The 19,812-nt window shown below is 39.1% G+C and overlaps 1 protein-coding gene across 1 annotated transcript; it reads left to right on the forward strand.

Annotated features, from left to right (window-relative positions):
* The first annotated feature begins 2,675 nt into the window (after positions 1-2,675).
* Positions 2,676-15,789, forward strand: cnih2 (cornichon family AMPA receptor auxiliary protein 2). The gene is made up of 6 exons (XM_061055666.1): positions 2,676-3,593; positions 8,044-8,112; positions 11,708-11,755; positions 13,657-13,769; positions 13,846-13,989; positions 14,162-15,789. The coding sequence occupies exons 1-6, from the start codon at positions 3,513-3,515 to the stop codon at positions 14,187-14,189; spliced, it is 483 nt and encodes a 160-aa protein (XP_060911649.1). The 5' UTR covers positions 2,676-3,512; the 3' UTR covers positions 14,190-15,789.
* The last annotated feature ends 4,023 nt before the right edge of the window (positions 15,790-19,812 follow it).

Here is a 19,812-nt window from a genome sequence, read left to right on the forward strand (position 1 = left end):
GTTAATATAATCTAATTGATTCATTATATTAGCCTTCTAAAGAACTATCTATCATGTTTGTTGAATTGCTGCCACATAATGGCCATGTAATAAAAGCAAAATAACTTCTCAAAGAAAAGGGAGAATGTATTTCTTTACGCAGCTATATTCAAAACAGCACTACATCACATGACTAATAGTATATAGGTGTCAGTTTACATTTCTCCTCATTTGTAAGATGCATTAAAGTGCTTTTCAGACAGTTTTACAACAACATTTATTGAGCAGAAGCAATGAGACCCTTCTGTACATACCAGATGACACACAGATGAGCTTGTGGGCTTAAAGTATTTAGCAGCAAGAGAGTCAGATATGCTCAGTACTTAGTGGAGAACCAAACAGAGTTCAATGCAAACAGATAGTATTCATTCATTCATTAATTCATTTTGGGGACAGAAACTTCAATGGTGTTGCTACGTATCTGCTAAAAATGTGCAGATTACATTTTTCTAACATACCAACATGTACAGTAACAAACTGTGACAATATGTCTGAATTGTTTTTACAACTCGTCTTTACTGCCCCCAACTGGGGACATTTTTTTTTTTTTTACTGTAGTTTTAAAACTGGGGGCTACCATAAAACCACAACTCAGTGACAAAATATTTGATTATAATTTGGCTTTTCTGGATTTTAAGTTGAAAAAAGAAACAACTCAAAGGCTCTCTGTGTGCCCACAAGGAGAGAAAGGTGAAGATCCAGAGGTGGTCTGTTCCCTGTTAACTACAAAGATGAAATATTTCCCCAGTCTGAATCAAGTACAAGACTGAAATAATGATATACCATAAAATAAAGAGACAAAAAGGATAACAAACCTCAGAGCTTCTGTTTAGTGAAAATAGATAGTGAGCCGTCTATCAGTCTGAATTACTGCAGAACTTTGACAAATAAGGTTTAGTGTTTTAGCTTTGTTTAGCTTAGCATTCTCACAGAAAATGTTATTTTAAAGGTTACTACAACAATTGTATAAATATTATTTATAAGTGAGTTTTTTTATAGGGATGATGCAAAAAAACCCATTTGTAACAGTTTAAAATAACAGGAAACAGATATGTTACACATAGCTTACTAGCTAGGCTAGTTTGTCTCTGTCCTCAAAGTAACATACCATCAGTACCTAAAGTACAGTCGTTGAATTGAGCAAACTGAAAATATTATGTTAGCGCTCCGATTAGAAGCAACATTCGTAACGGATCCACCTTTTCCCCAACTCATAGTGTCAAAAGACCACTGCATGATTCATACATAACAACATGAGTGGAGGAGAACAGGTGGTGTTGATGAAGAGGTGTGTGAGCTCATCTGACACCGCTTTGTCTGAGCGTCCCATTAAATACATGATGAGAACCTCTATTACATCATCATATCCCCCTGTCCTGACGTGTCCGCTAAACAGCAGAGAAATGTTATTGCCCGGTGGTGAAACATGAACTTTTTGTGCATTTCTTCTTTTGTGATGCAAACTTGCAAACTTATAGAGTTGTCAAAGAAACAATGTACAGATCAACATGACAAATCAGTATTGGATGTTTTTCACAAAAGATGAGACAGCAGCAATGTGCATTAGATGGCACTAAAATCTGTTCAGTAATAAGCAGAGGTGGTAGAGAAAAAAGAACGAACAAAGAGTGGAATTGAGCTATTTCATGGACGTTCAGTAAACAGCTAATGGAGGGGAGGATGGAAATACATGACAGGTGATTGAGAACAACTCCCCCTTAGAATCAGACTCACATTTCAAAAAATGACAGATGACTGAAGGAGAGGGTGGAAAGGAATGACAGAGAGATGGATAGAGGTGGGAATAGAGAGAAAGAGAGAGAGATGGATGCAGACAAAAGGAAAAATACTTTCAGCCTGCCCTGCCCCCTCATCACTCCCTGGGGAACAAGGGATTATGGAAATGTATAAAATGTGAGAGAGAGAGAGAAGACTGACAGACAGGGAGGAGGAGAGAGAGGAGGAGAGAGCAAATAAGAGAGGGAGGGAGACCGAGCGATTCTATTGGCTGACCGTTATACCTTCAAGCGTGATAGAAATATTTCTCTCCCAGTCTAAGAAATACAGAAAGACCGACAGAGACAGCAGACTCAGGAAATATATTCAGGTTTTTTAGAGCGATAAAAATAAAAGAGGACATTAAATAAGAAAAAGGAAAAAGGCTAGACAATGGAAAGCTGGACTTATTAACTTAAAACTTCTAAGAGCTCTGGAGATTTCTGCTAAACACATCTGGTAAATGCGACTCAAGATGTAAATGCTCTTCAGGTTTCTGGTTTAATTTCCCTCTTCTCATCCTCTAGAATCACATTTTTTTTTTACCATGAGAAACCCCTCAAAAGACATATTTTTTGGAGGAGTCTGAGGGATGCGTCTGAGAGAGAGAGATGCAGAGCAGAGAAATCTGACATGGTGCCGACCCAAATTGACAGAGACGAGGACAGAGTGGACTGTTCAGGGGCTGACACGCCTCCAACCAGACACAGGTATTCTCTACTCGATATAAAGACCAGTCAAGACATCGGTCCATGTTAAATACATTTATAATAGATATTGTTCTCTTACCTTTTATTCTGAAGTTCTTGTAGATGCGTGATATTTTGAACCACAAATAATTGTTCAGATTGAAATAAAGTGTAATTATGTAATAGTGGCAAAGAGTGACTTGCTTTGTGAGAATGTAACTGTCTCTTGTGAAAAGCAATTCATGCTCAGATTCATTTGGAGTCACTAATTTCTCAAAAGTTTTAATTAAAATAAGTAATGTACCAAGAGACTACCACTGTAAATGATAACCAACATGTTATTTGCTTCTTACAAAAGTGTTAATTGTGATTTAGAAATATGTCCTTGATTTAAAGCGACAAATGAAGTGGAAGCCATACAACAAACTGCTGAACTATCACAAGCCATAACCACCGTAGACAATAATCCTCACTGTGTTTAAAACGCAGTGTTAGTTTCAACGAGATTCCTGTGCATTTGTTGTCAGCGTGTCAGTCTCACACTTTTTGGTTGGCATTTCTGTGAGGCAGGGAAAAAAAATGTGTAGGCTTTGTGTAAAGAGAAACTACACGGAGGAGGAGGAGGAGACAGACATTTTGCCTGTCAGAGACTGAAAAGAGGAGCATCAAGCCAACAAGTGTGGCTGCGAACACACACTAAAGTGCTTCCTAAATCAAATCCAGGGACAGAGAGAGAGAGAGAGAGAGAGAGAGGAAGTCCTGCTGTCAGACATTCAAAAAGAGACAAACACTGGAAACAAGATGAAGGCACAGCTCCTGCTGATGATTGATTGTTGCTAAAACTGAGTGCTTTACCCACCTGGAGGATACCGGCTCTCAGAGGGAGAGGCACACAATAACCTCCTCTGACAAAGGGAGGCACCCCAGGAAACTAAAGAGCAGAGAGCAGAAAGGGATTTCCCTTTCTCTCTCGCGACCCATCTCTTTGTCAGGCTGGCAGGCTCAGCCATGGCGTTCACCTTTGCGGCCTTCTGCTACATGCTCACCTTGGTGCTGTGCGCTGCCCTCATCTTCTTTGTCATCTGGCAGGTGAGAAGCACCACTGCACGCACACATAACCAGAAACTAAAATGGGCACATGTAGGGCCTGCAAATGTTCATCCCACACAGGCAGACAAACACATCCACCTACACACAGTTGTACAACATTGAGAAGAACAGCACACATATACACAAACACACACACACACCTCACTTATGTGCTGTGAAGGTAATGGCATGTGGAAATGTGTCAGCTGGATCTCAAAGGAAACCTCAGTAGGACTGCAATTAAATGTGACTTACATTTTGAATTACCCCTACAAAGCCAGGGAATGACATCTACATTCCAAACACCTGGCTACAAAGACAAAATGAGCTGGTACAAGATACATGTTTAGTGTTGATAAAATGTTTCACCATTGCAGGAGATGCATTTGTTAGGTCCCTGAAAATGTGGGGAAATAATCATGAGAGTGATAGAGTGACACTCGTGTTATAACTTGTAGAAACATTTTACAATTCACATCAAACACTGCAGAGTAAGTTTGAGAGCAGGTGGAGCACAACCTATTTCAGTAAGAGTTTGAAAAAAAAAAAAAAACATAATTAAAATAGCTCAGTAAATGCTAACAAAACATAAAAGTCAGTAATATTACAAATAATACATCAACATATATGACAATATTTGTCTTTAAGGATTTACAGTCTATACAAAATGTGGCTGCACAAAGCAGCAACCTCCTGTGTGGAAAAATGAACCCAATGAGGAAGTGCAAAAATCTGCAGTTCACTGAGTGTCCGCTTGAGGCTGGCTGCAGAAGCACCTGAAGTCACATACACACCCCATTCAAAAAAGTCTGTTTTTACAGCAGAAATTAACATGTTTTCAGCCTACTACAAAAATGACATTGATAAGCTCATGTTTTGATCGGCGCACACTATACAGTTGTGTTTCTGATAACTTATCAGTTTCTATTTTATGAAGGATATGTGTTATTCACAATAAGGTGCGTAGCTGACATGATTGACAGGTGGGTGCGGTATAGCTGTTTACCTGTGGGCTTAAAAACCTGCCTCAGCTCTGGCCCTGAGACTGTTGTTAGGTTGACTGAAAGTTAGGTTGAGAAAGCATTTCCAGCATTAGACAGTGGATGTATTATAGAATGGATACAACACTGGAAGCGGAGCCTGGATCGTCTACGTTCCTGTGCCCATAGAGCATGCACACTTCAAGTACAGTAGCCGTCCCGTGAATCCCTGAACTTGGCTTTAATTGCATTTTCTCCTTTCCTTGCTTGTGTTGTACTTACTCTCTAGTGTTCTGCACTTTGGATAAAAGCGTCTGCTACTGAATTGTAAAATTGTATAATTTTCCAACTTTTAGGAGCTAATGATTTTAAAACAGCTGAACAATGATTTATAGACGTTTCTTACCCAATGTAAGCTTATTGGAATAAGTCCTTTTGGTCCAAATGGCGTCACGTGATGCTGCAATACAAGGTTTGGCCACCATGTAAAATTGGCTTCAACGGTCAGCGCAATTTCTGGGGGCTTGATGGAGACCGTTCACAGCCTCCTGCAGTAACCAATGGGTAAAGTCACTCAGGCTTTGTCCATTATTGCCTATGGGCTGCGCTCAGCTGAGTTACAGGATTTCCTCTGTGACTAGGAGCTCTGTTAGTACTCTGTTCAATACTTTAACTTACTTTACATATTGAAACAAAATTAATAACAAGTGTGATGGTGATGGTGATGTTCCTTTGTTACATATGTATATGTAGACCAATTCATCCAACATAACAATAAAAACACATTTACAGGAAGGTAGACAGTAAGAGCTACTATTTCAGTTACAGTAAAACTATAGGCTATACCTAAAACATGAAGTTCACTTTCAAAGACTTTGCCATAAAGAACAATTTAACTTGAACTTAGTAAATGCTCACAAAACGTATCCACATGTTTTAAGTGAATGTAACATAGGCCTATTCAAAAAATATCAGTGACAATGTATTGTTAATTTGCAAATTCACATTCAAGACAATGCCTTCACTCTTTTAAGCAAGGGGTTTCCTTTATGATAGAGCAGGGGCTCAGCTCTCAGACATGCTGACAAACTTAAACACTTTATTTTAACGCTTGACATTTAAGGAAGTTACAACAGCTCAGTTTTACTCTTTTCAAAAATGGCAACACACCCGAAAAATGTTGAAAAGTATCACGAGTGATCAGCTGATGTTTCCTCAGCAACATCTCTGTAGTCATTTTACAAGTACAAGACAAAAGCAAACGATATCCGGCTAGTAGATCAAGACCCGTTGCAGATCAAAGATACCCTTTACTGCTTTAATGAAACAAAAGTTTAAAGAATGAAGTAAGACTTTGACATTTTCCAATGTTCAAGCATGTAACTGTTTAATTATTTTTAATGATTTTATGCTTTTAATAAGTCTTAATGAATAGATTATAATAGTCTTTTAAACTTTATCAGAGGATGGGTGTATTATCTTTTTTATTTTGACACACAAGAAGCTGAATAACACTGGACGTTATGTTCTAAATTTGTCAGAATCAGAGTCAGCTGTATTGGCAATGTTCACCAATTTGACTCTGTTGGGGCCTACTTCTTGATGTAAAGACACATTAATAGACAAAGTCAACACAGGCATAGAAATGAAAAGCAAAGCTGCTGTGTACAGGCCTTTAGAGGTAGATAAACATGTGATAATAAAATGGAGGGTTTAATTTTGATTACAATAACTTAAGAAGTCCTGCTTGTGCTGGATTATCATTCGTTCAATTAACTGCAGCTATTCTGACACTAACATAGACACCAAAAAGACAGATTCTGACAGGCTCCATCCCTCAACATTGAAGCAGCCTAGGATCCCAGAGGTCCGACAATAAACAACTTGTCAAACGGTGTTCTGGCTTCAGCAAACAGCACGAAGCGAGTACGTCGAGGCTGCAAAACACGACAATCATAAATACCACCACAGACTTTATCGAACCTGTCTGCTTGCGGCATTTTGAGAGGAGTTTACAGAGACACTTATGCGCTGCTGGATACAGGTGCAGACTGAACAAACACTTTGATCTTTCACCTTTACCGTTCTCTCCATGGAGGCAGGAACAAAGCGAAATATTAAACATATCATTACAAATATAAGCCTTGAAATGACTAACATACAAATTGACTCAGTGGGTGAGACTACATATGAGTCAGGCACTGTGTGTCTGTGTGTGAGAGAGACGGTGGCGAGAAGCGTGCATGTCTGGCTCGGTGCTCAACCATGTGATTGAAACGCTTATCAAACCGATTTGGCTCCCCCTTCACCCTGTCTGCCTCTACCCACGGCCACAGCACCCCAATTCTATAAGGCTCTCGACCAATCAGAGTGTTTGTTCACTGCTCTAGTAACCATGGAGCCCGCTGAGGGTCTCACCATGTCGCCATGGAAACTGCATCTGTATACAACAGAGCTAAGTGTGAAAGCAGAGGATGGAGAGTGGTGCAGACTGGTACCGGGGAATGACCACCGGGAGTGTTTCTGTTTCACACAGATATACATGATCTCTCTCATGCTCATTTATCTACACATAATGCCTGATTTATTTTACTGCTTTTAAATGAACCATCAAAGTGATGCTTTACTGTTTAAAAGCCAAACTAATGAGAGGCACAGCGGGTGGCATTTACCACAAGAATTATCTGTAGTTTTATTGGGTGATTAATCAGGAAGCTGGTGAGAAAAAAGATTCCTCATAGTCAGCTGACAGGGAGCAGTCAGAGTGCTTTCAGAGGAGTGTATGTGAGTAATGACATTGTTTTTAAGTCAAATCAATTTGACATGTTCTGATGTTTGACTCAAAAGGAGAAACTAAAGTATGCTCAAATTAACACAGACCTCCAGAGTACCATGATCCTAGTTATTACAAACGCAACAAAGCAAACATTTTAAGTTATTCAGACATATTTTTTTTATTTTCCGTTAATTGTAATAATACTGTAAGATTATGATTAAATATTTGTTTACTGTCATGAAAGCTATGGGCTAAATGGGTAAACTGTTGTTTTAGATGTAAACTAATGTGTGGTTTGAGATAAGAAGAAGAAAATCAAAATGATATCTCCTTGGACGTTCAGAAACCACAGTGACACATGATACAAACGCTATGGGAGCTCATTTTCAGTGTGACGTGAAAGAGCAAAGCTGTGAGTAATTATACATGTAATCGCTCGCCATTTAATCACCATGTGTGCTCTGGCAAAGTAAACAATGTAGCTGCAGCTGTATGAAATCCAGCCAGTATGCGATCCTATCAAATGTCCCCAGTGGCTTTGCATTATCACAGTGTTGTACCAAAGCCTGAGACTTGTGTAGCGTTGGAAATATATCAATATGGCTTCATTTGAGATACAGTTACAGTTTGTCTTTTCTTTAGTTTTCCAAAGGTTTCTCAATGAACACAAACTGACATGTCTGCTCTTTTTCAGATCATTGCATTTGACGAGCTCCGCACAGACTTCAAAAACCCCATTGATCAGAGCAATCCCACCAGAGCGGTAAGAACCCTGCTGTTTCACTTCTTTCAAGAATGATCAAGCCCTCAGAAATCCTTTTGTTTGACTGCTAAGAGGAACCCTCGATGAGAATCACAAAGGGACTTAGAACAAATCGAGGGTTTCATTCAAAAAAGAAATGTTGTGTATGTTCCTTAAATTGATCAATCAATACAATAATACAAATACCCAAAGAAAAAAGTGCATAAGCAGACTGATTGAAAGAAAATGTAATTTTATGAGAAAATCCTATTAACCTGTCCTTTAATGCCTGTTGTCATACTGGAGAAGCAAACATAATGTCATGTAAATTGAGGTTTTGTGGTTTTGGAATTAAATATTCCAAATGTTTAATTCAGCTACATTCAATCTCTGCATTCATTTATCCAAATTAAATATTTACACCACTGAAAAGAAACCCAATTTAATCCACGCTTCCAGGTGACTGTAACAGCAGCATCCAGGCAGTGTTTGTCTTGAACGCTCATTTGTATGAAGGAGACTGTAGCAATCAACCGTCTGCAGACCTGATGGCTTGTCGGCTTAATCAATTAAACGGACTGATGCAAATGAAGCCGCTGTTTATACAATTAGATTCTGTGATGCCGCCACAATAAAGGCGCAGACGCAGGGTTTTGCCTGTTTGTAATATGAAACACACTTATTCCCCAGTGTGAACATGGAAAAACAAAACCATGCTCTTAACTAAAAAACTCAAGTATTTGTAAGTATTATTATGATCTTCATAAGATTATGTGGTCCACCCTTGCAGCATCATATGTGCATTGTGAATATTTCTTTCTTGATCTATCATAAATCAGTATTATCATGAGTCAATACTGAGAGCCATTATTCGTTTATTGAAATAACAGCGGCTGAGAATGTCTTTTTCACAAGTTAGCTAATGTTCTAGCAGTCATGTGAACCTGCATCTGAACTGATGAGGAGTGGGAGAGGAAACTGTGAAAGCCGACTGTGGGAGTGTGGAGGAACGCCAGCTACAGGGGGGTGGACACAATAACTGCAACACCTGTAAACTAAAATGCAGTGGAATACAGACGCTCTGCAATAAACATTGCCATGCATGTTCAGTTAGATTTTTCCCCCTTGCAGACAAAGATAGAGAGCCATTTTCTCTGGCACAGCGTATAAGCATTATAAGCTTTGTGGCAGCAGGATTTCTGCTAAGGCGGCTGTATTGGCTTGCACCATGGTGTTAGGTTATTGTACAATCAATAATGATCAACCTAAACTTGTCATCTCAGCTGGTGTCAGCATGTCACATGTGTTCAGAAAGAACATGCTCAGCCAGGATGTGATGCTCGCCGGCTCTCCCAAAAATCAATAAACTGCACAAACAAACATGACAAAAAATACACAGCACGTACATTTCAGATGTTAGCAGAGAGACACTAACACTCAGTCAACTGCTGTTCACTACAAAAGAGACAAAAGCATTAAATACTGGTGAGTTAGAGAGGGATTACAACAGGAAAAATGGAAAGGCTGAACAAGGGTTTCAAAACAGAGCCATCTATCACACTTACAGTGAAACATGGAGACTTTGTAACACGCACAGTGATTGGCTGTTTGACAAAAAGGGACTGAAGTTTAGAAATATGTCCTGTTGAAATAAAAAAAAGTGCCTTTTTGCTACTGCGTGTATTTATTTCTGATATTTTTTAATAAAAGCAAAACTTTTAACATTGCAAACACAACAATCTTTAATTATTACATAAATGATGCTGCATTTAAAGTAACACAACAAAGTGCCAACACATAAAGGTTATCAGAGTGCTGCAGTATGTGATTTCACACATTTCTGTGTTTCTGATTGAAGCAGGAAGCAGGATATTTGTTATAAATATTGATTGGCGTTTGCACTTGCCAATATCCCTGAATGTGAGAACATTGACACAGAAACTGTGTCGACACATAATGGCTAGCTAGCTTGTAAGTCCAAGACGTCATCAACCTTTTTCATTTTCATCAAAAACAATAGCGTTACAAATAGCTGCAATACAAAAAACATTTAAAATATATTTTGAACTTCAATGTAAGTGGCTATAGAAAAATTACAAGGATGCTATTTAATTCTTATGAAACATGAACTGAAATAGATCTCATTGAACTTGACAACAGGCGTTTGTGGGTCGTTTATGTGTTCTGTATTTTCTGAATTTTCTCTCCTGCCTTTGAAAAACGTCTTTAGTTCTGCTTCCCTGATTGGAACAACATTCAGAGTGATTGGTTGACTTAAACACTAAACAGGGAAAACCAGAGAAGCTCAATCCTGTATTATCCTAACAGCTTTAACAATGCTTCAAATAGTGTACAGTAGCCTAAGGTCTGTTGGAGTGCTCGCTACAATTTCAAGCTAAGTATCTGGGAAGCATGTGGCGCACAGAGCAAGCAAAAAAGAACAATATTACAGGCCCAAAACCAACAACTGTAAATAAACCGTGGGGCTGTCTGGTCTGGAGGCTGCATGCTGAAGCTTTAGGGCAAAATCCAATCTCATGTCTCGAGGGGAGGTTAGATTTTATGTCCACAGATTCATTAAAGCTGCAGCGTGTGGCTCCAGGTGGAGGAGAGGGGCTGCAGAGCCTCAACACTGAAAGTCATCATAACTGGAACTTAGACAGAAGGCTCCATATTTGTGTCTTTCCAGTTTTGGCTTTTAAAAAATGAATGAAAATAAATAATGTTTACGATGCATATATCACATCCAATCCACCTACTGTTTTTTTTTTGGTGTTGCTGCTTTTCAAAACAGATTAATCGAAGGTAGATAAACTGCCACAACCATCTAATGTGCTTTGCTAGAGAGTCAAATATCACCCTAAGAGTACATTAGCCACTTGTTGGTGGATGGCTTCTTTCCTTTCCTGGAAAAGGTTTAGTCTACAAGACAAAGAGACATCTCAGCCCTCTTTACATTCAATAAGGCTGACAAATAGTTTTAATCAGTATTATAACCCACAATGTTTGTTTCATGCTTAGCTGCATTAAATTTAAAGATGGAGTTAGAAGTATATGCCGTCTTTTACCAACATCAGTATTCAAGCGGTGATCTCTATGTATTTTCCACTTTTTGTCAGCTAACTTTAAATAAGAATTCATTTTCACCTGGTGTTATTTATTGATTTATGTCCTAACTAACTATCAGCTAGCATCTCTTAACATGATTTCAAATTTATTTAAAAAAAAGTGATGTCATTATCCTCTCTGAGATCTGATTTCCGTCCTCTGGGTTTAGACTTGAGGTCAGAAGTCAAAGCAGAATAATGACATACTGACAAATGTTGTATGGTTTGCTTGTAGAGCCTCATAAGATGTAATCACACTGTAGGCCACGCTACTGTCAGATGTGATCAGAAAGACCTGAACACATACTAATTCAACATGTTTGCATCGTGCATCAGCATGCTTTTTATAATATTATGATGACATGTCCACATACAGATCTTTATATCACACTGTAAATGGGTCTTAAAAGCCTGAATCCACTCTGCCTTGACATTTATTTTCATGAAGAGACAAAATAAGTAAAATAATTAAATTTTTTAATAATACTTTTTTTTAATCCACTCCACAGAGAGAAAGGATTCTCAACATCGAACGAATCTGCAACTTGCTTCGCAGAGTGAGTATAAGCTGTTTTTTCTTTTTCTGCTGGTGGGTGACTCAAACACAGGGGCTTCACACATGCATGACTATCTGTTGCTTTTAGCCTGTGAGGACCATGACGCACACTGATTCATTTCACCTGTAGTTCAACCCACCAACCCTCCATTACTGCTCTGCAGACAGACACACACACACACACACACACACACACACACACACACACACACACACACACACACACACACACACACACAGACTGTGTATAGACTGCTATAGCTTTTATTGTATTTTGTTGGGATGCTTTTTTCCACATGTAAAGGCTTTCAGAGAGAGAGAGAGAGAGAGAGAGAGAGAGAGAGAGAGAGCGAGAGAGAGCTGTAGTGTGTTAGCTGTGGAGGCCATTTCGAACATGTATTTATTGGAAACTATCTAACAGCAGATTGTTGCACAGAGTACTGCAGACAAGCTCAGGTCAAGACAATAAATAATGACAATGCAGACAAAGCTTTATTATATGTGAAAAGGACACCTGCATACTGTTGTGTTAGAGCAAAACATTAAAGACAAGTTCAGTATTATCCAAAAATCATAAATGGTAATTTATTTAAATCACACTGAACCATCCTGTGTTTCACATCTGTGTCAAGATAAAAATTCTTATAATTGAAAGACAGTTGCTCAGGTGAAGACTGCTGTCCCGTGAATGAACATATTCCGGTTCAAAAGAAGGAAAATTATCATTGGAGGATTATACAGTTATTAGTTGGCTGATGAATATTTGTGTAACATAAGAAAAATGTCATCTTTACAATATAAAAAAGTTGATATCAATCAAATATTGTTAACAGTAAAGCAGTTAAAGTAAATGTTGGAGATTTTTAAGTTTTATGTTAAAGCAGCTGTAATCATTATTTTTTGCATCAAAATGGATCACATGTCTGTGTTTGTACTATCTGTAGTGTTTGTTTTTATTTGTCTGTATCTGCCCTAGCCCATGCTAATGTCCTGTAAATGTGTTTGTCTTGATGTGACATGACTGTGGTTTATGTTTCATGTTCTGCAGAACAGGAACCTGCTGGAAACCAGTTTTTAAACTGAGTCAGGCCTGCTAAACTGTAACTTAATGTTACTTTTAAACTTTCCTGTATATTAAATGGAAAATGAAAATGTCCACTTGTGAATGAAAGGTGTAACTTGAAGAGAATTGCAACTCCATAGCTTTAGCGCTACGGAGCATTATCTCAACTTCTTGCTCAATGTTTTGGATTTTCCATCCTGCTGTTTGCGTTTAGCACTCAGCACTTTTGTAATACAGAATGCAAAGGTTTTAATCAAAAGCAATCATATGGTGTGTTTTTGCTGTTTCAGCATCAAACAGTCAACATTAGTAACTAGCTTATCAACACTATGGAGCATTTAGAAGCTTAAAAGACATATTTCTCATGAGTTGTTGGAGACCAAAGGCAGAGTTTAAGGAAGCGTTAAGATTATGCTATCATCATCAGGTATATCAGTATCAGGTTGCTATATGGCAGAATGCTGATTTTCTTTATTAGCAAATAAACAACTATTTGTTATATCAAGCTAAAAGTAGATCAAAGATTGGGGTTATGTTTACAGATTATTGATTCAGAGGTCTGAAAGCAAGCATCTTTATCTGTTTTTGTGAACATTACCTTCTACTGATATCTGAAACTTGTCTGCATGTGTTTAAAACTATATTTCCACTTGTAACAGCAGCCATGAGTAACATTAACACCTTCTATGTGAAGGTGTTTGCTTCACAGACTAATATTGTGTCTATATCACAACATGCAACACACAGGTGTTTGATTATTTTCCCAGGAGTTGCTGAAGTATGGTTTTCTGATTTGAAGTACGTCTAACGAGACTCCCTGTGTGTTTTCTGATTATTAGTTGGTGGTACCAGAGTACTCCATCCATGGACTCTTCTGCCTGATGTTCATGTGTGCTGGAGAGTGGGTCACACTTGGCCTCAATATCCCCCTGCTCTTCTACCATCTGTGGAGGTAACGTTTTAGAACAGATGTCTGACCAGCTTCTATTGCCACTATACATGAGCTAAACCTCTTTGCTTTTTTTCAGGTTTTTTCATCGGCCGGCTGATGGATCAGAGGTCATGTATGATCCTGTCAGCGTGATGAATGCAGACATTCTCAATTACTGCCAGAAGGAGTCTTGGTGTAAGCTGGGCTTTTATCTGCTCTCTTTCTTCTACTATCTCTACAGGTAAGTCCACATTCAGAATCTTTTTAATACACTGCCTTCTTTCAGGTTCCAGTGATGCCTTTCAGATTTTTGTTAATTTAGTATGAACTTCAAAAGCTGCAAAAGAGGCAGCATGAATGCTTTTTTCTCACTGTTTATCTTATCTTGTGCCACGGTCTATTTCCTACTGCAGTATGGTCTACGCTTTGGTGAGCTTCTAACAGACAGGGGATCTGGAGAAATCAAAGGAAGAAACTGTGTGAAAGACTCAGAGTAAAAATGAAGACATTGACCCTTGCTCTTGCATCGTATCCACTCCTTCACTGGCTTTTTTTAAAAGTCTAACCTTGGACAAGAGGCGATCAATCTGAGTGATAATGTGAATGTAAAAGTGTTGCCTCCTTCGATTACATCTCTTGATCCTACATACTGCTGGTGGACGGCTGGACACATTTTGGACGGACTGAAATGACACAGAAAGAGGACTTCCCAGCAGGTGTTTGTGTTGCCTTTGACCAATTCTACTAAATACAATATATTCCTGAAGGGCTGGAGTTTTCCCATGCTGCTCTTAATGATCCAGTCCCTCAACTCACTGTGAATCTCCAAACACTAAGGGGCTGGAAAGAAAACAGTATGTCTGTATCCTCTGACTTTAAAAAAGGACTTAAAGCAGAGGTGTTTTGTGTTTAAGGTACAGGAACTGTAAGAAACAGAGAACTTAAAATCACTGTAAGAAATGTAGAAGGTCTGCCGGGGAAGTAAGGAGGAAGATAAACAAACAGATGACATATATAGGTAGACCAATACAATATCTCCTTGATGCCAGCCTCTGCCAAAATTCATATTTCAAACTGTTACGAAAACGAAGAATAATTCACAAGTTTGACTTTGAGGTTCTTAGCTTGTAATGTGTATTCACAATAAGTGTGTCCATACAGTCAGAACGTATTTTATGCTACATGCTAGGTTCATGCTTTCTAAAGAGCTTCATGCTCAGACACATGCCAAAAGTTTGTTTCTGAAAAACATTGTGCCAAATTAAAAAGTCTAACAGAACATTAACAAAATAATGGAGGCTAGAGAGTGCCAAGGCACTGTCATGCCTTTCTTTCTTCTTCTTTCGTTCTTTGACACTTATTTAACTTTGGCAGAGTGGTTTTTTAAAGTAGAAAAATAACTTAGTTCTGTAGTATTTTTCAGTGTGAAGGGAGCGCCTTATTCCTGTTTCCAGTGAAGTTTACTCTTATTCATCTGCATCTATACTGTAGTAATTTTAGCACAGCAACTTTCTCTGACCTGACGTAGAATATAGAGAGCTCATGTACAAAAAGCAATTACAAACAAGCAAATTAGCAATGTTACATGATTCCTGACACATATCGTTCGAGTGACATTTAGTGTTTGTAATACCAGTGAAGAGGAAACGAGTGGCAGATGAGACAATAATGACTTAATGAATATGACAATGTTTTCATTACTTCAGAAGTGTAACAAACAGTGAAGTCATCTGAGTGCATTGAAAATCATACAGTTGAGATGGGAAAGATGTAAGCAGGCAAAGCCTTTTCTCAGCTGGTGCTGCCTTTGTTATCATGTGTTTATTAGTTTGATCTGTTCATAGATAAGTGACGGCTCAAATGTGATTTTATAATCAGTAGAAAAGCCTGAAAACAAACTGTGATGTTTGTGATGAAACGTGTGTTTTATAGACTGTAGGACTCCTAAAAAATTTCTTGAACACAATAGCCTAATGAAGAGGTTTCTAATCATGTTTCATGATTCACAACTAAAGGTCATCATTTATCACGAGCATAACAATTACTGCATAATGCACTAAAGCATATATTTATGGACAAAAAAATCCTAATTAAATAGCAAAACCCTATAGGAAAAGGCTGGCACTGTCCTTCAAGTGAGAAAGGGTTGAAAGGTCCAATTATGTTGCGTTGGGTTGGGGTGCAGAGGCTTTGCTGGCCACTCATTCTGCAGGACCTTCAAGCTTCTTGGGATTAAGCCATCCAATGCCTCATAGAAGGCATCCAGATGGCTATTGATTAAGCAGGTGATCCGTGGACAACCTTTGTCTGGATACAAGTATCTGATATTTAGAGACCCTGAACAGTGGTGTAGTGGTGCCTAAAGAAGCGGGTATACTCCAATTAGAGACAGAGTAGGAAGGGTCATCCCTTCACCATCCCATGAAAAATACATGCAATATACTGCTGAATATTCAGCAATCAAGTGTGAGTATACTCCATACACCTTCGTATACCCTGCACTACACCACTGACCCTGAAAACCTTATGACCCCAGGTACCATCACTGATGCTATGTCCTTGCTAGAATCTACAGGTGTATGTTTAAACTGTAAGGTTTGAGGGCCTCAGATAGTGTTGGGAGACCACGTGATATGCTGACCATTACTTTGACTAGCAACTCGTAATCATCTCTCCTCCTCTCAAAGGCTTGCTACATGAATCCAGGTATGCTTGAGTGTTGGGCACACCCCAAGAGAGCAGATTGGATTGGCTGAGGAGGACGACATACTGTAGACGAAGTAGATTAGGAATCTGATCTGGTGGGGCTTAACCTGCCAAAGCTTTTTCCCTGAGATCTGCCTATTGCCTGCTACCATTGGGTCTATATCCCATGCTACTACATCCCAACTATCCTGCTGAAACAAACTTCACCACCCCTGCTGAGATCTCCTCCTTCACTAGACTGGGTCTCTCTTTCTTAACGACTTGGGGTGCACGTCAGACCTGCCTGTCCCACCATCCTTAATTCAATACCTGCAGAGGAGACTTTGTCGAGTCTTATTTCATCAGCATCTCCCTTTTTTGCGTTAGCAAGAACTCTGAATTTAGCTACTGATGGGGAGCCAACGCTTGTTTTTACTTCTGTACTGGGGTAAGCTGGTGAGCCCTATGATGTTTGCCCAGTTACCTGAGCAGATGATTCATGGAATGAAAAATTGTGGAAGGACGAAATGTTTGCAAATACAGGCCTCAACATTTCCTGGTAATCACAACTTGTCCACTGCTTTGAGACATGATTCCACCTTACCGCTACTAAACTGCAATTCTGCATTGTCATTAAAGATGCAGTCAAAGATTTTCCAATAGAGAAATGCATCCCATCCCCCTACTTTTAAACAAGGGATCTGGACTTGGCTGGCTAAAAGTCCATCCTGGCCCAGTTAATAAGTTGATGATGGCCTTAGAGGATCTCTTTCTCAGCCTGGTACACATTCTGTTCCATGCCTATGTTGATGTCTCATAGATTACTCTTAAAACCAAAGCAGTTACATTAGTTGAGATTGAGCACCCTAAACATAGTTTTAGTCAAGTGTGGTTTCGAACAGCTTGTGTCGTATTGACCTGCAAGCATTGGCAAGGCCAGGCCATAAGAGTGCCAGGTCTCTTCTGTCTCGATGCCTCCCAGAACACCACTCACTCATGTGCCCAATGCACATCTAAAGGAATTTGAAATGCATACTGTACAGCTTCTGACTCTCTCCCTGCCCCTCTCCTGAGGACACAAAAATGTGCTGAGATTTTTCCTGACAGTATTACAGAGCTATACTTGTCCAAGCTTCTCTTTCTCCCTTGCTAGCTTGAGTTGATCTTTATATCAGGTTTGTTTTGTTTGTGCCCATGTTTTTCCTCTGTGCCAGCCCTTTTAGCAGCAATGCTGAGATTATTAATTATATTGTTGCTGGCCTCTGGTCTGCATACCCTTTGTCAATGTCAAGGTCAATGCTGTCTTTATTATCCCAGTGAGAGGGCAATTTGTTTTGCAGTCAGCAACTACTTCAGCTGTAGTCACAAGGATTTAGTCCACATCCTCTTCAGACAGTAGGTAGTCCCCCTACTTTTTGACAGCTCTTCACTTAACTCAACAATTTTTCCGATGGTCTAGTTTGGAGCTCTGGTGAGGAGCATGGATGTTCTGAGTACTAGTGTGTTACTTGGTCCTCACAATTCTCACCAGATCCTTGATCTGCACCACTTGCTTTCCCAAACAAGCATCTCTTTTTTTGGCCTGTTGGATCTTTAGGCTAGTTTTTGCAGACATTCATCAAACTCAGATTGCTCTCATAGTCATACATTCTGCAGCTTGGGATATTGCTGTTATGTTTATCCTGTTGGTGTGTTCATCCTGACCCCTTCCTTGGCAACTATTGGGTGTATAACTCAATAGGACTTTCCATATTTTTTTCTAAGGTTCTGCCATGGCGGAGGTGTTATTTGGGTTGCTAACTAATGCCCCGACTTATTTTTCTTCAGCTGTTGCCACTCTCTTCAGGGTAGTCACCCTGTCTATTATTGGATGTCACTGACCTAGCAGAAAGAACTGTTTTGAATTTACACCTTTAGGTGCTAGCTTGGACATGTCATCAGTGATGTGGAGTCATTGGGTGTTTTGGGTCTCTTAACATCAGACAGTCTTTCCAAGGCAACCCAGCTGGGATTGATCAGGCTACAGCTTGTGTAGTAACATTCAGTGCAAAAGTATGTTTCATCAATGTGCTATTAAAAATAAGAATCTATGTGGCACTGAGTGTATAAAAAGGTTGTGCTAAATGGCCTCAGCTGCTTTCCATACGACCCGATGGCAATTTAAAATATCGCCAGATGATTCTACAGGTTCTGAAAGTGTGATACCTGCATCACCTCATAAATATTCTGCAAAAGCATTACTTGTATATCAAATTTGAGGATATATTCTCATATAATATCAAAGTGTCACTTTTTAAGGTTTTAAAAGCATTTTGTCTGCACTCCTTCAGCAGGAGTTGCTCTGTATCAGCATTTCGAACCATATCTTTATGTGAGAAAACCTCCATGATGGCTGCAGAAATAAAATGCTGAGAATTAAGAACACCACACAGATACACAAACACACACAAATACACCTCTTATGTTGAATACAGCCTGTTTCATGCTACTTTGTAACTAATGAGGGTTTCAAAAGGGAGCAACTCTCACGTCCTGTGTGATGTGAGTTTGAACCAAACTGCAACATTTACTCGACAGAAGCGACTTTACTAGTCTGTCAGTGTTCCTGAAGACTCAATAGACAGAACACATTGTACCAAATGATGTTCACATTTAATAATCGCACAATGCTGAGACCTCATAAGTCTGCCTACAGTGTGAGTGTGTCAAGTCTGGACAATCACTATTATAAAGCACAGGAACACGAGGAAGGGAGGATGAGAAATACAGCTCATTTGAATGTCATGTAATTGCTCTGAACAAAGCATTTTAGAAAACTGTATTTAAGTATAACTCTTTGTATCTGTCTTTTATACATTTATCATCAATGTACGCTACAGTCAATTTGGTGGATTACTTTATATTTATTAGGTTACACTCTGATGTACAGTTAATAAGCAGCGATTCTCATGCCGTATTCTAATAAAACAGTAATACCAAAAGGATCACGTCCAAGTTTCTTATTGCCTGGATGTATGGGGTCAGTATTTTTCCAGACTGTGTGAGGAGTTCTGCAGATGGATGCTCTGCCAACTTTAGAGATGTTCTGGAGGAGAAAAATACATTTTATAAGCGAGAATAATAAGTGGTCCATTAGACAGAGTACAGAAGTAGAAGAGTCCCATCGAAGGCAGCTGTACTTAGAAGTGGTTTCAGAGACATTCACATGAGCCTCTTATAAAGGACAGAAATAACTAAATTCCCTGAAAATGCCTCAATGATGTGAAAAGAGCTTCTACTGGAGAGGTAGCACAGAGAGGATGATGGTCTTTCATTATTGTCTGCACTCACATAATACTAATATATCAAATTATAGAGCATCCAATGCATAACAAAACTA

Source organism: Labrus mixtus, chromosome 14 (genome assembly GCF_963584025.1).
Source record: "Labrus mixtus chromosome 14, fLabMix1.1, whole genome shotgun sequence".
NCBI classification, from domain to species: Eukaryota; Metazoa; Chordata; class Actinopteri; order Labriformes; family Labridae; genus Labrus; species Labrus mixtus.

What these genes read in the sequence shown, in the direction of transcription:
- cnih2 (XM_061055666.1), top strand. Translation starts at nt 3,513, where the DNA reads ATGGCGTTCACCTTTGCGGCCTTCTGCTACATGCTCACCTTGGTGCTG. An exon ending in AGAGCAATCCCACCAGAGCG is followed by an intron (nt 8,113 to 11,707) that starts GTAAGAACCCTG and finishes TCCACTCCACAG; the next exon opens with AGAGAAAGGATTCTCAACAT. An exon ending in TTCTTCTACTATCTCTACAG is followed by an intron (nt 13,990 to 14,161) that starts GTAAGTCCACAT and finishes TTCCTACTGCAG; the next exon opens with TATGGTCTACGCTTTGGTGA.